Source organism: Triturus cristatus, chromosome 3_2 (genome assembly GCF_964204655.1).
Source record: "Triturus cristatus chromosome 3_2, aTriCri1.1, whole genome shotgun sequence".
Taxonomy (NCBI): domain Eukaryota; kingdom Metazoa; phylum Chordata; class Amphibia; order Caudata; family Salamandridae; genus Triturus; species Triturus cristatus.
Genome location: NC_140584.1, coordinates 280,192,972 through 280,215,383, shown reverse-complemented (window position 1 = coordinate 280,215,383; position 22,412 = coordinate 280,192,972). Strand labels below are relative to the sequence as shown.

The window sequence follows — 22,412 nt, the reverse complement described above, 5'->3', positions numbered from 1 at the left end:
GTGGAGCGACTTTTGCTGTGGCGTCCATAGACCTTGCATTGTGAGGTGTAAGAGGTGCGCTCCCCAGCCGGAGAGCGATGCGTCCGCTGTTAGAATCACCTGAGGAACCGGGTCCAGGAACGGCCGCCCTTTGGAAAGGTTTGTGGTGTTCCACCACTGCAGAGAGTGATGGGTGCGGCCATCCACCAACACCAGATCCGTCAGCTGACCCTGGGCCTGGTTCCACTGCCGTGCTAGGCACTCTTGGAGTGGACGCATGTGGAGTCTTGCATGGGGCACTATGAAAATGCAAGATGCCATCATTCCTATGAGCTTCATAAACACTCTTGCCGGAAGAGAGTGTTGAGGAAGGAATGTTTTGCGCAAGGCTTGTATGCTTGCAATTCTGGCTGAGTTTGGATAGGCAATACCTTTGGAGGTGTCTATAGTGGCTCCGAGATATTGCTTTGTGTGAGATGGTAGGAGGTGGGACTTTTGGTAGTTCACCGTGAAGCCTAGCCGGTGGAGCAGTTGAATGGTGCTGTTGGTATGTTGCACACATTGGTTGTAGGACGCGGCTTTTATGAGCCAGTCGTCTAAGTAAGGGAAGACGTGAATATGTTGACGTCTGAGGTGTGCTGCTACAAATGCTAGGCATTTGGTAAACACCCGTGGTGCGGTGGAGACCCCGAAGGGGAGAACTGTGAACTGGTAATGTTGACCGTCCACCACAAACCTGAGGTACTTTCTGTGAGAAGGGTGTATTGGAATGTGAAAGTATGCGTCTTTCAGATCCAAGGTAGTAAGAAAGTCTCCCTGACAGAGGAACGGGAGGACTTGTTGTAGGGTGACCATGTGGAAATGGTCTGAATGTATGTATGCATTTAGAGGCCGGAGGTCCAGAATGGGCCTCAGGGTCCCGTCTTTCTTCGGTATTAGGAAATACAGAGAGTAGACCTCTAGATTTTGCTGATTGACGGGGACCTGCTCTATAGCGTGTTTTTGGAGGAGGGAGAGCACCTCCTGTTTGAGCAGTGTGGAATGTTCTTGAGACATTGGACGGTGCCTTGGTGGGATATTGGGTGGGGTAGATGTTAGCTCGAGGCAGTACCCTGACCGAATAATTTGGGTCACCCATTTGTCCGATATTATGGATTCCCATGCGTGGATAAAGTTTTGTAGTCTGCCCCCGACTGGAGTGGGATGGTCTGGGGGGAGCGGAGGGAAGTCATTGTGCTGGCGGGGTGGCAGAACGGGTGGTGTTAGTTTTGCCCCTGCACTTATTGTTGTTGCCTCTGTAACCACCCCTTTGGTAGCCCTTTGAAAAGGTATTTTGAGGAGGGGATTTGTAGGAGGTAGAGGCGTTATCGGTGGAGTAGCCTCTGCCTGTGCCACGAACGGATGAGCGTCGAAAGGCTCGTTTAGGGGTTTGTGATTGCAATGCCCCCATAGATTTTGCTGTGTCTGTGTCCTTTTTCATTTTTTCTAATGCTTCGTCTACCTTTGGCCCGAAGAGATTTTGTTGGTCAAAGGGGTGATTTAGTATGGACGCCTGGACTTCAGGCTTGAACCCTGAGATCCTGAGCCAGGCATGACGACGAAGCAGGACACTGGTATTTATGGCTCTAGAAGCAGTGTCGGCTGCATCGAGGGCACACTTAATGGAGGTGTTAGTAATTAGCTTACCCTCCTGTATCAGGTCATGAGCTTTGCGTTTGTGTTTTTCTGGGAGGTGCTGTATAAGTGCCTCAAGCTCATCGTAGTGTGCTCTGTCATAGCGCGCAAGCAGCGCTTGTGTATTTGCAATGCGCCAAATGTTCGCGGCTATTGAGGCGGTGCGTTTGCCAGACACGTCTAGAAGTTTAGATTCCTTATCTGGCGGTGGGGCCTCTCCTGAGGACTGGGAGTTAGACCGCTTTCTAGCTGTGGACACAACTAGGGAATCTAAGGGAGCAGGGCCCTTAATGTATGTAGGGTCTGTGGGTGCCGCTTTATACTTTTTTTCTATTCTAGGGTTTAAGACCCTGGCCCTGACTGGGTCTTTGAACACCTCTGCAGCATGCTTGGTGACACCCTTAAGCATGGGCAAGATAGCTGTGGACTTGTCCTGAATATCGAATGTATCCAGTAAGAAGTCGTCTTCCACTGGTTCACTATGCATTTCCACCCCATGGTAGTGTGCTGCTCTCTGCACTAAGTGGTGAAACCCTAATGAGTCCTCTGGGGGAGACGGCCTGGATGGGTATAGGTCGTCCTGAGGCACATCCGGTATGTCAGGGTTTTGGTAGTCTTCCCATGGGTCTGGGGTCCCCGGTGGAGTGGGGTCCATGGGGGCGTCCGCCGGGTCATAATCTGGATCCCCGTAATCCGGATCTGGGGTCGGGGAATGCTGAGGCAAAGGTGGCGGAGACCTGGGAGGGGGTGGAAGAGGTGGAGGAGGGGGAGGAGGAGGTAGTGGGGAGGGCACTCTGAGAGGAGAAGTAGCAGAGTCCTTCCGCTTGGGCGGGGGAGGAGGAGCCGGTGTGTCAAGACGCCTTTTCTTGAAAACTAAAGTCAATAGCCCAGTCTTTGGATCCTTAAATAAGGTCTTTTGTAAAGGATCTGGTGTAAAGAGGTCCAGTGGCACCGAATCGTCCGCTGGCGCCGATGTTTTCGGAGCCGAGGATTTTGATGGTTTGTGTGCGCCATGCTTTTTTGGAACCTCCGGTTTTTTCGGCGTCGAAGTAGTTTTCGGCGCCGGAGCGTCGGTGCCGAGGGATTTGTGTTTGTGTTTTGTCGGCACCGAGAGTCCAGGCTTCGGCACCGGTGGCTTCGGAGTCGAGCTGGGCGTCACTTTCTTCGGTGCCGGACGATGTTTATCGGCACCAGGCGTCGGCTGGCTCGAGCCCGAGCTGCCGTGAGACTTGTGAGGCTTCGACACCGGGCCCGAAGGTGGGGTGATAGAAGCTGTGTGCTTGGTTTTACCCAGGCCTGCAGGAGAGGGTGTAACCTGAGTCTCTTTGGATTTGGGCGCGGGGGTGGGAGGGGGTAGAGTACTCACGACCCTCTGCGCCGGTGTGATGTCCTCCACGACGGAGTCGTGGGCCTCGGAAGCGCTGACGACGTCTTCCTCCTGCTCGGTGTGTTGTTGCCCCGAAGCTCCGGTGTCGTCTCCGAAGATGTCCGGTGGAGCCGCGGTCGATGAGTGCGCCATGGTGCGTCGAGCTCTTCGATCCCGGATGTTCTTTTTGGAGCGAAAAGACTTACAGGCGGGGCAGTCTCTAGCCTCGTGTTCTGGGGAGAGGCAAAGGTTACACACCTGATGGAGGTCGGTGTGGGGAAATTCAGACCCACATTTTGGGCACTTTTTGAACGGAGTCCTTTCCATCGGCCGGGACCGGAGTCGAGGAGGGCCCGAAGGCCGGTGCCGATGTGCGGAATGGAGAAAAGTGCCGCTTCGAGAGATGAAGATAGATGAAGAAACTCGAAGAACGAGGATTTTCCGTCGAGGCTGGAACCGTAGAAGTTCGAAGCCGGAGCACGAAGTATCACATCCGAGCCTGATGGCGGAAAAAAACAATCTGAGGATGGAGCCGAAGCCCATGCGCAGTACGGACCGAAGGAGGAGTCACCGAACTCGTGACTTCCAAAGACTGTCCAAAGAACAAAAACAAACTGCAAACATCCGGGCACAACACCAGATGGCGATCTATGCTAAGTGTACAATCTGCAGCTCATATGCCTCGAACATATTTTTTCTCGTCCTCAAGAGGATGAGGAGTAATAGAGACGGGTGTGGGTCCCTTCTGGCAAGCTGCAAGGATTAGAAAGCCTGGTGGCGAGTTAAGAAAATTTGAACTTGATATGTACCTTTTTACTTCTTCAAAATACAAGAAAAGGCTGATTTGAAAGTGGCTGGTGTAAGAAAAATGCTCATTGCTAGTTTGAGACCAGTCACTAGTGGTAGCTCAGGCTTGGAAGGAGTGCACTGTTGCAGCATTTTAAATATGACCAATGACCTGGTCTGTAGAATTAAAAGAGGAGTTCACCGAGGCAGCTCCCATCTTCAAAATATGCTGGAACGTTCACACATCCTCCAGAGATGACACACTTGACAGAGAAGTTTGAAGCAAAGTTGGGATGTGTGTTCTAGTTGGTGTCACCTGTAGTATACATATCCAATATGCCTTCTTGCATTCTTAAGTGAGAATGCCGGAGAATAGGAGTTCTCTTACACGCTGGTGTACAGGATCTCCAAGGTACCGAGGATCTTTTCAGTAGAAGGATATCATTTTTCACAGGATCGTTGAGCCAATCTCAATCCTCATTCTTTTTGCGGAATCTCAGACTGACATGAATAGTAAGGAGATCTTGAAAACTGCTGTGATTAAGATTTGTGTGGAGTCGTAAAGCTGCATTATGTTTCAGAAGCACAATGGCAGGGAACATTACGCTTACAAAGGGATTCCTTCTGTTATGTAGCAACTAGTTAGTGCATGCTCGGTAAGAATATATCCTGGAGTTTTATTTGTTTCTTTGAGATGAGATTTCAGCTGCATAAACAGAGGTGAAGTTTTTAAATATATTGAGGGCTTGGATGTCAATAAAGATAATGGCGGTGATGGAGGCTTTAATGTCATGAACTTTAACAATATCGAAGATGTCGCTGCTGTTCTTCGGCAACGCTGTAGCCAGCAAAGCTTTCTAGAACACTGAACATTTTGTCATCACAGGTAACGAATATGCTACTTACCAGTATGCATCTGTTCTTGGCATGTAGGGATGCTGACATTCATATCTGTGCATAGATCGCCGCCTAGTGTTGGGTCCGGATGATTGCACATTGTTGCCCTGGAAGAGTCTTCGAAGTATCACGAGATAGGTGGCTCCTCCTCTGGACTACAGTGCGCATGGGCATCCCCTCCATCCTTAGATTGTTTTTCGCCATTGTGGCATAGATGGAGTGCAATACAGTGAATGATGACCATGCTAACTAGTAATTACTGAATGCTACAGCTGTTACAGGCGCCGGGGAGGAGGGTGGGCGATATGAATGTCAGCAGCCCTACATGCCAAGAACAGATGCATACTGGTAAGTAGCGTATTCGGTTCGAGGCATGTGGGCTGCTGAATTCATATCTGTGCATAGATTACATAGCAGTCCCTCCATTTAGCGATGGCTTCCCGTGCCAGCTGTAGCAGTCTGAAAAAGAGTTTTGAGACCAGCCTGTCCTACAGCTGCCTGCTGTCTTGAGTGTACATCTACACAGTAGTGCTTGGTAAATGTATGTATAGTGGACCATGTGGCTGCTCTACATATCTCCTCTAAAGGAATATTTCCCAGGAAAGCCATGGAGGCCCCTAACTTTCGTGTGGAGTGGGCTCTTGGAGGAATCGTTAGTGTGTGCTTAGCTTTTTCATAGCAAATCTGTACACACTTAACGATCCACCTAGCTATTCCTGCTTTGGAAATGGGGTTGCCTTTGTGCTGTGGAGAAAAGGCAACAAACAGTTGTTTTGTCTTCCTGAAAGTCTGTGTTCTGTCAATATAGTACATGAGAGCTCTCTTGACATCAAGTGTGTGGAGCATTCTCTCTGCTACATTCTCAGGATTAGGATAAAACACCAGTAGTTCTATGGATTGGTTCATATGGAACTGCGATATCACCTTGGGCATGAATGTAGGGTTGGTGCGTAGTACGACCCTGTACAAATGGCTCTTGAATGGTTAGTGCCTGGAGTTCACTAACTCTTCTTAGTGAAGTAATGGCTACTAGGAAAGCTACTTTCCAGGTTAGAAATTGAATCTCACAGGAGTGTAGAGGTTCAAAAGGTGGTCCCATGAGTCTGGTGAGGACCACATTTAGGTTCCAGACTGGTGAAGGTGGGTGTGTAGGAGGAATCACTCGTTTGAGTCCCTCCAAGAAGGCTTTGATGGCAGGCCCTCTGAACAGTGAGAGGTGCTGTCTGTTCTGAAGGTAAGCTGCCAGTGCGGTTAAATGTATACAGATGGAATTGTATGCTAGATTGCATCGGTATAAGTGTAATAGATAACAGATAATGTTTTGCGTTGATGCATCCAGCAGATTGATGTCATTATTTTTACAATAAATGACAAATCTTTTCCACTTAGCCGCGTAGCAGGCTCTGGTAGTGGGTCTCCGTGCCTCCTTGATGATATTCATACATTCTGGAGGCAAGTTTAGGTAGCCAAATTCGAAGATCTCAGGAGCCAGATCGCCAGGTTCAGCTGTTGCGGATCTGGGTGCTGAATCTCGCCATGGCTCTGCGTTAAAAGCGTGGGTGTTAGCCGTAGTCGTTGATGCGGTACCACGGAGAGATCCAGAAACGTGGTGTACCATGGTTGGCGTGCCCACGTTGGAGCAACCAGGATGAGCGTCATTGAGTGTTGCCTCAGTTTGCGTGCCACCAGAGGTATTAATGGTGCTGGGGGAAAAGCGTACGCAAATCTGCCTGACCAGTTCATCCATATTGCATTGCCCTGCGACTGTGGATGTGGGAACCTGGCGGCAAAGTTTTGGCATTTTGCGTTTTCCCTTGTGGCGAATAGGTCTATCTCTGGATGACCCCACTGTTGGAAGTACGGTTGGAGTACTGATGGATGTATCTCCCACTCGTGTATTTGGTGGCTGTGTCTGCTGAGCAGATCCGCCATCTGGTTGTCCTTGCCCGGGAGGTGTTCCGCCATGAGGAACATGTTCCTCTGAATGGCCCACTTCCACATGCTCTGAGCCAGATGAGACAACTGTGGAGAGTGTGTTCCTCCCTGCTTCTGTATGTAGTACATGGCAGTCATGTTGTCCGTCCAGATCAACACGACTTTGTTGCACAAGTGTACTTTGAATGCCTTCATTGCCAGGAAGATTGCCATCAGTTCCAGAAGGTTGATGTGCGTCTTCTTTTGCTGTGTCGTCCATAGTCCCTGCACTGTGTAATTGAGTACATGAGCTCCCCATCCCTGGAGAGACGCGTCCGCCGTCAGTATGATTTGTGGGACAGGCTCTTGGAACGGTCGGCCCTTGCAAAGGTTTTGTGGATTCCACCAATGCAGAGAGTTGTATGCCCAACCGCTCATCAACACTAGGTCCTTCAATTGTCCGTGAGCCTGATTCCACCGACGTGCCAAGCACTCCTGAAGCGGGCGCACATGTAACCTCGCGTGCGGGACTATGAAGATGCAGGAGGCCATCATGCCTATCAACTGCATAAACACTTGTGCCGGTAGTGAGTGTTGAGGTTTGAACTTTTTTATGAGCAACTGCATGCTGTTGATCCTTACTGAATTGGGCTGTGCCTTGGCTGCCAGAGTGTCTATGGTCGCGCCTACGGACTGCTGTACGTGGGTGGGTTGAAGGTGGGACTTTGGATAATTCAGGGAGAAGCCAAGGCTGTGAAGAAGGTGAATGGTGTGGGTTACGTGGTTGGCACACTGCTGGGCCGACTTTCCCTGGATAAGCCAGTCGTCCAGATAAGGATAGACATGTATGTGCTGTCTCCTTAAGTGCGCCGCCACTGTTGCCAGGCACTTGGTGAACACTCTGGGTGCCGTTGTTACTCCGAAAGGGAGGACTTTGAACTGGTAATGTTGATTGAGAGCAGTGAACCTGAGATATTTTCTGTGCGATGGGTGTATGGGTATATGGAAATACGCATCTTTGAGATCTAGTGTTGCGAGAAAGTCTCCCTGTTTGAGCAACGGCAGCACCTGTTGCAAGGTGAGCATGTGAAAATGCTCTGACAGAATGTAACGGTTTAGAGGTCTTAAATCCAATATGGGTCTGAGAGACCCGTCCTTTTTGGGGATCAGAAAATACAGTGATTACACTCCTGATCCCTGTTCTTCTGCTGGCACGAGTTCTATGGCTCCTTTTTGGAGCATACTGAGAACTTCCTGGTGGAATAAGTGCAAGTGCTCTGCGGACATAGGACGGTGTCTTGGTGGTATGTTTGGTGGAGTGGATGTGAGCTCCAGACAATAACCGTACTGGACAATGTCTCTCACCCACCTGTCTGTAGTGATGGACTTCCAGACCGGCAGGAACTCCTGGAGTCTCCCCCCGACAGGTGTTACGTGGTCGGGGGGCAGTGACAAGGCGTCACTGTTTGTTGGTGGCGGAGGACCTGGAGCTGTTGTTCCCTCGGCCTCTGCCTTTGGCGTTGTTTCCACGGTATCCACCTCTAGTATTCTTATTATAGGTGGTCTGTGAACCTTCTTTAGTGTACTGCGACTGTTAGGAGTTCTGGTTTCTAGATGGTCCTCTGTTGCTAGAGCGACAAAAGGACCCACTCCGAAACTGCTGTGATTGCAGAGCCCCCATAGATTTTGCAGTCTCTGTATCTTTTTTGATCTTTTCTAGGGTGGTGTCAACTTCGGGCCAAAAAGGGAGTCAGGGTTGACAGGTTGATTGAGTATCGTTGTCTGTATCTCTGGTTTGAATCCGGAGATTCTCAACCAAGCATGCCTTCTTAACATGACGCTGGTGTTAATAGCCCTAGATGCAGTGTCCGCTACGTCAAGAGCGCACTTAATGGAAGCGTTGCTTATGAGCTTCCCTTCTGTAATAAGCGACTCTGCTCCTTCCTTAAACTGATCTGGGAGGTGCTGTAGCAGTGTCTCTAGGGTATCATAATGCGCCCTGTCGTATCGAGCCAGAAGTGCCTGAGTGTTGGCAATTCTCCAGATGTTAGCTGCCTGTGCAGCAACTCTTTTTCCTGAAGTTTCCAAGACCTTATACTCCTTGTCAGGGGGAGGAGCATCACCCGTCGTCTGTGAATTGGCTCTCTTTCGAGCATTGGACACCACCAACGAGTCCAAAGGCAACTGGCCTCTTATGTAGGTAGGGTCCACAGGAGCTGGCCTATATTTTTTGTCAATCCTAGGGTTTAGTACTCTGGCCCTTGTGGTCTCCTTAAAAATGTCATTAGCCGGTTTTAGGACCCCCTTCACCATGGGCAGAGTCTTAACAGATCTTTCTGAGGTAGAGAAGGTATCCATCAGAAAATCATCCTCAATAGGATCAGTGTGGAGCTGTACATCATGATTTTTAGCTGCTCTCTCAATCAAGGCATTGAAAGCAGCAGTATCCTCAGTAGGAGATGATTTTACCACATATGCCTGTGTGTCTGGAGCAGTATGTGGGTCCCCTGTACCAATATCGTCCACCCAAGGTTGGTTTTGATCTTCAGGGTCAGTGTCCACAGGATAAGGGTCCTCAACATCACCAGCATCCCCTGCATCCACATCAAATTGTGTGGGTGAGAATGACTGAGGCTCCTGGTCATAACATTGAACATGTTCTACTAGAACTGGTGATGTGGTCCTCTTCTTCTTCAATGGAATTTTGTATGGCTCCATTGATTTCTCTGGCAGTATCTTTCTTTTATATATTGAAAATCTACCAGTCTCCGCATCGATAAACTGTCTTGGCTCCTCATCTTCCTGAGGTACTTCGACAGCTCTCTGTCCCATTGGCATTCCTGTTGGTGTGGTGCTTCGACAGGTTTCTTCGGGTCGACCCCTTTTTGCGGCTCGGGACCCTTCTTTGCGTCGAACATCTTCGGTCGTACCGCCGGTGGTAGTCGACGCGTCGACGCGATGTGAACTGTGCTGACCGTCTTCGACTGCGGGGGTGCTTTTGCACCGAGCATGGAAGCCGCGTCGTGGATGCGGAGTAACGACTCCGACACCTTCTTCTTTAGGAAGGAAGACGGTGTTGTTGATTCGACACTTTCCTTCGATACCCTTTTGGACGTGGCATCTAACCCCGAACCAGACGCCGTGTTCTCGACACGAGGACTGGGATGGGTCGGCCGTCGCGAGTCGCTCTGTATTGTTGTGTCGACGATCCTCGGCGCCGATTTTGTCGGGTCGGCTACCTTGACCTTGGTTGGTGGCGCTGCCTGCAGCTCGACGTCCCCATGAAATCTCTGTGCGTCGACGGCCTTCTTTTGTTTGTTCGGCTCAGAGGGCTTCGAGGCCTTGTTGGCGATGAGAGACTCTTTCACTTTCGGTTTCGAGTTAGGTGCCTGTGCCTTCAGTTTCGATTTCGTTTGATTGAATGATGGCGCTTTCGATACCGATGGCTCTTTAGGGTAGTTCGTAGCCGGGCCTTTATGCGGGGCTGTAGAACGAGAGGAATGATCTTGGGTAAGGCCTTTTGGCGATCCCTCGACCTGAGCCTTATCGAGTGCCTCTCTGGTCCCTGTACCGACATGTGGGCCTAGCTCATCTTCTGAGCCATCCTCCTCGGCCCCAAGGGCCTCCTCGTCGTCTCCTACCTCTTCGACGACACCATCTTCCCGTTCGTCTACTATACGCTCGTCTTCGGCATCATAGTCGGATTCTCGCTCCGAAGCCGGATCCGATAGCTCCGCCCGAACTTCAAGGTCCACGACCTCCTCATCTTCTGTCCCGAAGATGTTGTCCGGGTTCGGCGACGCTTTCTACGCCTCGAGCCGAGCTGCTCGACGAATGCGAAGGGTCTTCTTCGATCGAAACCTGGAACACGCCATACAGGAAGCTTTGTCGTGGTTTGGAGAGAGGCACTTGTTGCACACCGGGTGCACGTCGAAGCGAGCATACTTAGCGTTGCAAAGAGGGCAACGCTTAAAGGGGCTATTCGATGTCTTTGGTTCCATCGTTGATGATCTACTCGAGAACGCCCTCGAGAAATATACTTGGCGCCGAACGAAAACAATACCGACGAATGTAAAGGCCAAATACTCAAAGAGCTAAGATTAGGACATCCGAACCCAATGGCGGAAAAAAACAATCTAAGGATGGAGGGGATGCCCATGCGCACTGTAGTCCAGGGGAGGAGCCACCTATCTCGTGATACTTCGAAGACTCTTCCAGGACAACAATGTGCAATCATCCGGACCCAACACTAGGCGGCGATCTATGCACAGATGTGAATTCAGCAGCCCACATGCCTCGAACATTAGAGGAATCCCAAGTGATCCTCTATTTCTGATATCTTGCTAAATTATTTATCTGACTACACCTCATGGAGATGGATGCAGGTCCTTGTTTAGGGGTCTCTTTTCCCTTCTCACTCAGCAAATCCCTTATACTTTCCTCTTCTTATCTTTCACTGTGATCAATATCTTTAAACTTTTTGAGGATGTGCCTAACTATCTGATGACAAACTGGGCATTCTTCACTTGTGTGGGAGTCAGGCATACTTACCACACAAAAGGCAGTGAGAATCTTTCAAATATTTCATCCAACTGCAGGAAAGGCACCTCACAAAGCGCAAGGATCAATATATTCACAATAGTGTAGTAAACCTAAAAGAGTAAAAACCAGTTCGATTTCACTTCCCAAGTAACTCTGCCGCTAAAAATGTTGCGCACCAAATAGAAAAATTGCTTTAAAAAATGGATACTAGTGAAAAGACCCGTACTCACCTATCTGGCTTCACAAGTTCTAGAGGGCATACAGGACACAAGAAGCATTGCTTCTCTCAAAGGTGCAATGTTACATTTGCTGCTTCACTAAGCTGCTAACGACCACCAGCTTTTTTATCACAATTCAAATCTCAGAAAGTATTGTTAACGCTTATTATAAGTGTTCTGGGATTCCACACATCTGCAGCACTATTCAGTGTTTATGACTGTCAATGAAGATTCCATGATGGGAAACAAATAGCTTCTACCGTTAACATTTGATTTTTTTTGGCAAGAATATAGCACAGTACACAAAGCGCACTGGTGTCCCAATCTAAAAACTTGTATTGAACGACAGGAGCAAAAACCCATAAACCACGTTGAGATTTGGGTAAGTACGTGAAACAAGCAACAATTTCTCAACTGGTATCATAAGAAAGGACAGTTAGGCAGGCATGTGCAAGACATTACAGGAAAGATAGGGTGACTCTATACTTTTTTCTTGAGAAATGTGCACATGGCATCATATATTTAAAAACAAGTTGTGGCAAGGGAAAAGAAAACGAAAAATTACAGTTTTAACAGCACTGTGGGCAAAACAAATCTGCGTGAACAACCCGTATTGCACTTGGTGCTCAATTGTGTTCGTGACACAACGGTGTGGCGCCGCAAGTGACAATGTGAGATCAGCAAGGAACGGCGCAAGGTGAAATTAAGTGAAAATTTGTACAGTGAAAGCAGTGGTTCTGATCAAAAAATTCTAAATCTAAAAACAGCAACCTTTTCTCTCGCAACATACACTGTTCTTATAATAGCCACCCTTCACTCTAGATGTGCTGAAGACAACTCTATTTGCTCATCTCCAAACGTCTCTGGTTTTATATTAAGGTACCACAGTTTTAAAAGCCCTATATACCTACGCTAAATAACAAATGAAAATAAAGACCCCAGAATTATGTATAACTTTGACGTCCTCTTTATTAATTACAATGTCAAACATTGGTGGGTTTATCACCACAATGTTATGTTCCAAAACACACACCACATCCAGCAGACTCTCAGCGGATTTCTTCTCATCCTATTTCACAGATAGCACCTCTTTTTTACTGTACAAAATGGCTATATTTCTGAACTCCTTAAGCTACTTTCCAATGTTCAGGAAGCATTTATATTACTACAACCATGCAGTACTACCATACGTGAACACTTTACTCCCAAAGCTGCTACAGTGATTGTTGTAGAGAAGTAAGCATGTGAGAGAAATAAAGAGAATGGACAACAGTGTAGGATGGGGTGGGGTGTGTCTGTATTCCCAAAAGTGGAAAACTATGTGAGTAGGAGAAAGCCGATTGAGGGTCTAAGGTCAACCGAAGGAGGGCGGGACAACCAATGGAGGGCTCAGGGCACCTAAGGGAGGCTGGGCTCTGAGGAGGTAAAGGATCAAGAAGTCTTGTGTGGTCTACCAGGGCACCTGGATTTTTACTTGCAACACCCCACTGATAATCGAGTCCTGGAACTTACACAGAACTCTACCAGACCACCTTAGCCCATCTGTGCAGCACACAGCTATTACTTTATGCTATGTGCATTTCTTACATGCTCACTGTACAGCCTTCAGCTGAGGACTGGGATAAGCAAACAAACAAACAAATAAAGTTGCAGTATTAGAAAGTCTATGCAGCTCTGGCAGTGCATCCCAGACTTGAACTGCATCAGACTCCACTTCGGGGACTCGCATTCAAATCAGTGTGAGCACACAAGGCAAGTTAAGCAACAACTCAACATTATGCTAGCACTAGGAAGCCACAAAGCCCTGTCAGCACATCACAATCCCGAATTGCAGCACCCCCTGTTATTTCAGTACGGCTAATAGTACATATCTCTGCAAATTCACCTCATCACGAACAGGAAACATTTTCCTCATGATCAGTAGAGGAACAAGCACACAGCTCTCCCAACGCACTTCAATACTGAGGTGTATCATCCCAATATTCCACTGCAGGACCCATATAGGTATTGTTTCGTACCAGTAACCACCCTTTCGCACCTTTGATGTGTTGTAGATCTCATGCTGTGTACTATCGGTCGGTCACTGTTGGCTTTCAAGTATTAGAATTTGTTCATTTCGAGAGTTAAGGTTCGGTTTAGAGTATAACTTATGATCATATGCCAAGCAAGCAAACGCAACACCTTCACTGTACATCCAATGGGGAGGTGGGTAGCACATGTGAATTTACAACACAACAAACTGAAAGCAGACAGCTGTGTTACAACAAAATAACATTTTCTGTTTGTAGTATGTGTGTTTCAATCACATGCTGTGCACCAACTTAATAGCAGTGCCCACTCCACCTAAATCTGAGATGGACAAAAAGCAAAGGTAGTTATAGAAAATAATGTTTTCATTTTTTGGCCCACTTTAGCCTCCTCTTCAGCCTGTAACATTTCATGAATGTATGTGTGGAGGAGCATGATACTGCCTTGCATATGTATCCATCAATGGTTTTTGTTTTGCGTAGAAGCTTAGTTTTACCTGTACAGTTCATGTGTGTTCGGTATACATCTAGTTTATGCAGTACCTTCTGCTTAAAGGAAAGAATGTTGGTGGTTTGACAGGGGTGAAAAGGCAACAGAACCTTAGGATGAAACTGGTAATTTATCAATCAGGCCACCTTGCCTTTGCAGAAATGAATGAAAGGTTCTTCGACTGAGAGTGCTTCAAGTTTACTAACTGCCCCGTGGAGTGATTGCAATCAGAAACATAGTTTTACAAGTTAATGCCTACAGAGAGAAAGTGTGCAATGGCTCAAAAGAGGGAGCCATAACCTTATTAAACACTAACTGATGAACCAGTCTTATCGTTGTATGTGTAGGTGACAGGCACTGCGGAGTCATCTTCCCCCCCTACCAGCCAATCGTCCAGTTAAGGTTAAGGTTAAACAAACTCCTCGGTGGCAAACGTGGGCTGCAACCACAACATGACGTTTGGTGACCATGCATGGCGCCAATTTTTTGTCGCAAGGTACAGCTGTGAATTGATAATGCTTTGCGCCTACCATTATTCAAAAATATTTTTGACGAATTTGAAGCATCTGTGCATGAAAGTGGATGTAGTAGATGTCAAAGGGTGCTAAGAAATCACCTTCCTGTAGAGGCACAATCACCTCCAGTAACGCTGTAAACTTAAAATGAATTGTTTTCAGTTAGGTATTCAGGGTCCACAAATGCAACGTGCCATCCCTCTTTAGCATTAAGAAGTAGATAGAGTACTCCATGACCCCTTGATGTAATGGGCATCACTGGAGGAAATAAAGAGCTATTCTAACACAAAACAATACTGCATTATAGTGTGGACCACATTAAGCACATTTGAACATGATGTACAAGAAAGCCTGTTTATGACATGGGCAAATAATGTGATTTGCCTCTTGGTGTTCGAGCTATAGAACTGGCGAAAGGTCACAGATTGAAGATGCCGAGACTCAAATCATCTATGTCAGTGTGAGCCTGTACACTGTCAGCCCATGTGCTCCAAGCTCCTCACACTTTCTATATATGTGCCTCAACCTCCTCACACTGTCTACTCATGTGACACAACTTACTCACTGGGGTAAGCTGGTCCTGCATTGGAAAATCTGAGAACAACTGAGTGTAGGCCATTTGTCTGCATTCAATAAGTCAATAGCAGCTAAACTCCATGAGGAAAAAATAGAAACATCCTACTCTCTATTACCCCTAGAAGAGAGAAGTGGAAGCCACCGTGCTTCCTCTTGCCAGTATGAGAAGAGGGGAACGCATCCTATGCTCTCCTGCCACAAATGAAGAAGTTGCAGAATTCATTCTACTCCCCCCAACCAAGAAGAGATACTGAAAATCCATCCCACATTCTCCTATATAGGAGAGGAGAAGAAGTAATCTTACCTATCCATGAAAGAGCACTAAAAGTCATTCTGTTCTCCCTATGGAAGGACCAATGAAAGGCATTCTAGTCACCGCAGCACAGGAAAAATAGCAATAAGTGCTAACCTAGTCCCCATCACCATTACAGAACTGCAGAAGCCAACTTGTTAATTTCTATCTGTGACTGCATTGACACGTATCCTACTCTTAACTGGCTGACTAGCGAGGGCTGAAAACCATCCTATTATGCCCCATTTTTGGATGAAAGCTATCAATATTGTCAGCTCTGTCAACAGTGTTTTCCTCGTTGGGATACTCTTCATTTCCTGAAGTCCTTCATTATTGGCACATACAGGTCCTGGCTATCTGCCCCGGCCCAAGCTTTGACCCCCGTTAGTGGGTTGGACTTACTGTTGGTACATGGGCTGCCATCCAAAGGTCCACTGGTGCTATCACAGCCATGGCCTGTGGGAGTGGGTTTATCAGTGTCTGGCATGTCCATTTCTTCCACTTCTGTGACCAACTCTAAAGTTCCAAACTCGCTCATGCGAAACTGTGGCAAAAAGAACAACATAAAGACATTTAATGAAGATGTAACTATACAATAATGTACAGATACTATACAAAAGAATGCTGGGATGCAATTCAAGTCTGCGGCTTCAATCATGGTATCAATGAGCTGGAAGCTCACAACATTGTGCTGCAACACTATCATTGAGAAATTCACATAAGGAGAAGAAAAGACTGACATTCCATTAAATTCCCTGCATAACACCTTTCACTGCATCAAGTTCTCATGTTAAAATGGAACAAACTAGACGACATTTAGAACAATGGACCAGGGTAAGACTTAGTAAAAGAAAACTTGAGTAAACTGTACCTCTTACGATGGTTAAGTTGACAGCCAAAGAACCATCAGACATGTGATGAAAGCAAATCTTGCTAAATATGAAATCCTCCAATACCGGTGTGCCAAATTATTCCCCTGCATCCACTCACACAAAACTGTCAGACCTATTGTGGGCTCAGGCATAAAAGAAAATAAATGGTCTCCTCGCTGATCTGCTTTTCTGCTGTGCCGCTATCACAAAGATAATAAGCTAGCTCTCTATGCTTCTTCCCGACACTGGTTGCCCCGCCAAAGACTGGGAATTCTGGTGAGAAGCAAGATTCGGTTGGCATTTACCTCTCTAGGATAACTGCGATTGACTTATGTCATGGGTGACAATGGAATGAAAATCCTAAAATGTTATCACAGGACCAACTTTGTAGCATTTTTGGGAGGTATCTAAAGGTGCACGGAGAGTTTAATTCCAAAAGCAAATGTTTCCGCCACCATATAATGCCAGTGCAGCAGAAATGGGAGATCAATTCAACAAACAAGGTGTATGTAATTGCCTTCATCACTATCACTGGACTAACGCGAGTAGGAAAACTGGATACAGCAATGGCCAATGTGCAGACTTGGGGCAACAGAAGCCAACTCATAGCGCAAGGTATAAAGAACTGGGAACGTGTCGACACTACTGAAAATGTGTTTCATTCAAAAGGAAGAGTTTACTCTGCACATCGATCTGATACCTATCTCTGGAAGTGATCCAAGCACTCCCAAAACTTCCAAGTATGTTAGAATATTCAGGAGTAGATGGCATAAGCAATACTAGCCTCTAAGCAGGCAACTTTAACTTACTCGAATATTGCTACCAGGAAGCGTGGCAACACCCTCGTTCCAGTCCAATGCGTTCATGAGATCAAAGTCTTGACTCTGTGCCGATGTTGGCTTTTCTTCCATATTCAGTTAACTTCCACCGCAAAAACTTGAAGATAAAAACAAAACCGAATAAGCAAGCATATACAAAATAGACGATCTTGCTAAATTCTATTTTGAGCTTTAACAATTGGTCATTAGAAATCCGAAGGTGCCCATCACAAGTGAGCTGATGATGATACGGAACATGCGAGACAGGAAACAGATCATGCTGGGGGACCTTTACATAGAGGGCATGTTTCTCTCACTAGCTGACTATCTGCAAAGGTGGCAGTCTACACCTCTATACGTATTCTTATAACCTCTGCTAAAAGAATCAGTCAAAAAGGCTTTTCCCAAAGTACCCGCAAGAACCAGAAGATTGCAGACTACTTAGCTGAGTTGCAGGTTGTCCCCAATCTCACTGAAAGTAATAACCGTGCTGTATAATGTAACTATGAAAGATACGCTAAAAGTGGTAAACCCGTCTCCGGAAAACTTGTCCCGTGATTTAGAAACACAACTGTCAGACACACTGTGGGAGTTCAGTAACTGACATACTTAAGGAGTGTCAGTGAATGGCAGATGCAGAATAACACAGTATGCATTTTTATATAAGCAGTATTATACACCAGTTATAATGGCGAGGAAGAAAGAACTAATTGTGAGAAAGATGCATCCCTGGGCACAGATTTCTTCATCCGGCATCAGAATGACCACCGGCTGCCAAGTATTGGCTCAGATGGTTTCTAACGTTGAATGAAATAACAGAACTGACCTTATAGGTGGAACCATTATTGGCTCTCCTAGGACATGAAAAAATGATTCCCACACGCAGCAGGAAATTTGTGGACATGGCGCTGCTATTGGGAAAAAGACAAGTGACAATGTCATGAGGCAGGGACATGGCTGAACGATTTAGCACAATGCACCTTGAACACTAAACTTCATAGCACACTATTGCCCAGGACGTCTTGTGCCAAAGACATTTAGGGGCTATTGCAAAGGGTTGAGAATGAATACCAGGAACAAGAAAGTAAGTTTATTGACGTTTATTCAGTATAAATGAGAAGAGCACAGGAATACCCCCCAATACCGGAAGGTCCTGCAGCAACAGTCACTCAAACCAGTTGCTTGGAATCTTTTATGTAGTAGGGCTCCAGAGTGATATAACGACATTCCAACTATGATATGGTATGTATGTAACACGAATCTACCCTGCAAGACAATTGTTTGGATGCGGCAGAACATACTGGTTCACGAGTTAAATGTGTATTATGGGAGTGTGTAAAAATGGGGAAAGGTGACAAAAGATGAGAAGAGGGGAAAACAGTATGTGGGTGACAATGACTAGAATGGAAAACATATTTTGATGTTAAATATAGAACTGTTTATACATTACACGAATAGCTATGCTATAATATTTTGTGGTGTAAATGATTAATAAAGATTTTTTTACAAAAATAAAACCAATCTGTCATTAGCAAATCAGAGTAGGGATCAAATGAAAATTTAGAAACACTAGATTATCATTAACCCCTGCCCAAATTATCATGATCATCAGTATTGAAGTTTCACAGTGATCATAAAACTTAAGGCACCAAGCTAAAAAATATATTGGCCTACAGCACAATTGGTGTATTTCAAACCTAATTCTAAAAAGGAGGGGAATATGCGCCTCCAACAAAAAGCGGCAATTTTCAGATCGTAATAAAACTACAGAAATGCTGTTATTAAAGAAAAAAGGTGTCAACTTACGCAACAAATGCCACTGCTCGTCATGAAGAAATTTTTTTTAAAAGCCCAAGTTGATTTAGAGTCCTTCCTCAACCCTTCACATGTAAATAGTAGTACCACCAAGGCTCGAGGCACTGTACAACAACTTTCTCAATGTCCTCAAACCTCCTTCAAACATTCAGGCTTTACTACTACCACCACCAATTTGTAAGAGTTGAGGCACAGGTGAATTTGTGTGCAGGAGTCTGAAAGAGGGAACAATCTCACCTAGGTCTGGCAAACCTACAGAGTGAAGCAGGTGGGTGCCGTTCAAGACCTGCTGGTTGGTGAGAGAAGCCACATTCTCGTCAGACTGAAGTGTGGAAACAAAATTTGGGAGCAAAGACCAAAGACTCCAGAATCAGGAGACTGCACACGTACAGGTAGTCCTCTGGAGCAGAGTGAAAAGAAAGGCCGAGGGTGAATCATGTGAGAAGTCAGATCATCCATGGTCATACCGGGCAGACCTCCAGCATTAAAAGGTAAGAAGCAGAGGCAGGAGCCAAAGTATGAGCCTCCAGAGTGATTGTGAAGTCATAACCAGGCTGTTCTAAGTGAGTGACGTAAGCAATGATGTCAGAGCCCGTTTGTTCTGAGATGTGGAAAAAATGGTATTGACATAGGATATAAAAGTATGGTTTAGGTGAAGTAAAAGTGTTACAGTGACAGAAAGGACGAGATCAGAACACCAATCAGGATTATTTTCCCGTACCTCAAAGATAAGATTTAGAAGCAGGTGTCTAACCTGAAAAAATAAAAAGTCTTTTACGCAAGCAAAGAATTCTCTCAATTAAAAACTCTGGTTACTTCTGCAATAACCCAAACTTCTCATTAGATGTGCAGCAGATAATCTGAAGGATCTGCACAATGATTTTAATCCCCAATTTTTCAAGTCGTACATAAATGCTTCTTTTAAAATCTAAAAAGCTGCACACTGCTCGTTTACTCATGATTCCGAATCTATCCGCGGCTTTCAACTTAACGGAGTATCTTTAAATTTTAGAACATTGCTTGGACCGTCAACATCAAATGGCGACGAAAAGGAAGTACATCTTAGGAAAAATTGAATGCCTAGTTTCATCCTCGCCCCCCCTCCTCAGGCTCAGCCCTAGATCCCGTTCTGTTCAACTTACATATGAAGCTACTGAGAGACCCTCAGTTTCTAGGAGTCTCAGAATGCGATAAAGGAAATAATACACAAGGCAAGAAAGAAATAGTTGGGCCATCTTCTCCCTCTGCATTTGGCTTGAGAAACTCCATACCTGCATTGCAGAAAACTTCCTAAAGTTTAACCCACAAAAACCGAAATTTATTCTCATTGTATCCACACACAAACATAACTAGAACCCTTCTTTGTATGTCAACTAACAGCTTGTTCCTCAATAAAATCCACGTATGTACCTTAAACTCCACAATCACACTCACCCCAAACCATAATCGCAAAGTCTATTAACTTCTCCATCTATTGGCAAAAAAAATAAGCCACCTAATCTCCCAGAACCACCTGTAAATAGCAAAACCAAAATCGTGTGGACTTCAGGAATGCTGTTGTAGCAAGTGTTACACAATCTTCACTCACTCCACTCAATGCAAAACTGCATTCTATGGCTACCAGTGTCATTGCCACAAGCAATTTCCATCACTTCTATACTCTGACCTATACTGGAGACAAAGAAAAGCAAAAATTAATATAAAATTATGCTTTCTCGCTTACAAATCCATAAACCAGAACAATCCCTTGTTTTTATCCAAGCTATTCACAATTTCTGGCAGTCAGGGAGGACTCTGAACTCCCTACAGCTTGAAGTACCAAATCTCAAAACCTCACCTGCCCAGAAATACTGTTTAACTGATGTTGAGACTACTGTCTGTAACTTCCTGCTTCTTTACATCACCACTACATTTCTCGCTTTATGGAAAATATCTACAAACTCACCATAGTCTTTTTTCTTGGTGCTCTGCATGCAGAGCTTATGACATCGCCGGGGGGGTGGGGGGAGGCCGTGCATGAAGCTCAAAGCTCTGCAGGTCATACACGGAGGGACAAAAACCATTGTAGGAATAAGTGATGGTGCTTTACTGAGGAGGGAACCCGTGGCGGCATGAAAGGATACATGAAACGTTATTTGAGTGCCATAGCAAGAAGATAGTTGGAAGCAGCTTCATCCTGTACCTACATGAGTGTGTGCTAACGGGTAGAGTATGGGACGGTGTTCTCTTCTTGAGCAGCCATACTGCAGTGCTTCCAGGTTAGTACCCAACCACAGCCCAATGGTAAGCCAGATAACAAAGTGTGTTGGGCAAACAATAAAAGAAAAGAGAATTTCTTGTACCTGTTCTAGAAAGAAGGATGGTACAAAAGATGAAAAGAGTGACAGTCTCGCTATGGACGACCTGGTAAAAAGACAAAAATAAATGTTGGGAGAGTCTTATGCTATCCTAAAACAGGTATTGGCAAAGCCAACTGGTCTGGTTTAATGTGCAAAAGCATGTGAACAAAGCCATTCACATCTGGTTTTTTTCCACATGTGTTGCATGCACAAGTGTTTTTTATTACATGAAAGCTATCCCTATTTGGGGGGGTTGGGGGGAGGGGATGCAGGGAACAGTCCAACGTCAAAATGCTATTTTGCTCAGAGTGCTAAAAATCCATGCATTAGTCCCCCGGAATCCCTAGTACATTAATATACTTTTTATAGAGCCTTTCTTAATGAAGAGTTATGTTTAGAACACCGTTTTGCAAAATACAAAGAGGCTCCTCCTGGTCCCTTAAGGAACTAAGTATAACATAGAACTGTGTTTAATTAAATATCCCGTGGTCTCAGGAAGGGTGCTGTTAAGGTTTGGTGGGTGAGGGCACCTTAAGAGTGTTATACAGTGTGCTAGAGTGCAATTGGCCGCGGCTATTTCCGTGGAGCTCCCAGGGATAGGTTAGTCCAAAGGTACGAAAAGGTAGGCTACAGTGCTGCCAGTTTGACAATAGTGTGGTTTGGGATGTCTAGGGGTAACATTGTTAAACACTGTACTTGCCTAAAGCCAATGACATCAAGGCGGAGTGGATGGCTTAGGACCTTGCTGCCTCCTCGTTCAGTATCACCTTTGAAATGGCCATCTCCATAAGGAAGAGGGTAGCAGCTCTCACCAGCAAGGTGGCCATAAAGAGAGGCGGCCTGTAAACCCCCATGTATGATTTGCTTGGCTCTGCATACATTGTGCACTACACTGTGTTGGTACACAGTTGGAATGGCTTTGAATCGATTTAAGACTCCTCAAAAAAATGAAGCTGATTTAACATGGGCTTTTTGTCAAGAATAAACCTAACATCCCAGTGACTGCCAAGAATAGAATGAACTGGAAACCAATACACAAGCAATAGCCTAGTAGCATGCAGCATCCAATGTAATGAATACCTGCAGTTGACCACAAATGAACCTCGCCTACCACACTAATACAATGCCATTAGGGAGCCAAGTGACAAGTTAACTAGTTGTCCTGTGCACCCTTGATGTGGCTGTGAAGCTAGATGGAGGAAAATTATTCAAAAATAGGTTTTTGTACAGCACACAGCATAAACTGATATATTTCAAGGTGCTCCTAAATGTGATGGTAAAGGAAAAGAAGA

General features: G+C 45.8%; 1 protein-coding gene across 5 annotated transcripts in view; it reads right to left on the bottom strand.

The window, feature by feature from the left end:
* LOC146857102 (lethal(3)malignant brain tumor-like protein 4) overlaps positions 1–22,412 on the bottom strand; it is a 566,079-nt gene that overhangs the window by 399,922 nt on the left and 143,745 nt on the right. For 4 of the 5 annotated variants that reach the window (XM_085647600.1, XM_085647602.1, XM_085647599.1 and 1 more), the window contains exons 2-3: positions 16,958–17,084; positions 15,679–15,820 (exon numbers count right to left, since the gene is read on the bottom strand). In XM_085647600.1, coding sequence (XP_085503726.1) covers positions 15,679–15,820; positions 16,958–17,059 — 244 coding nt within the window. In that variant the 5' untranslated portion in view covers positions 17,060–17,084. The remainder of the gene's footprint in view (positions 1–15,678; positions 15,821–16,957; positions 17,085–22,412) is intronic. The other variant, XM_085647603.1, reaches the window with a different exon arrangement.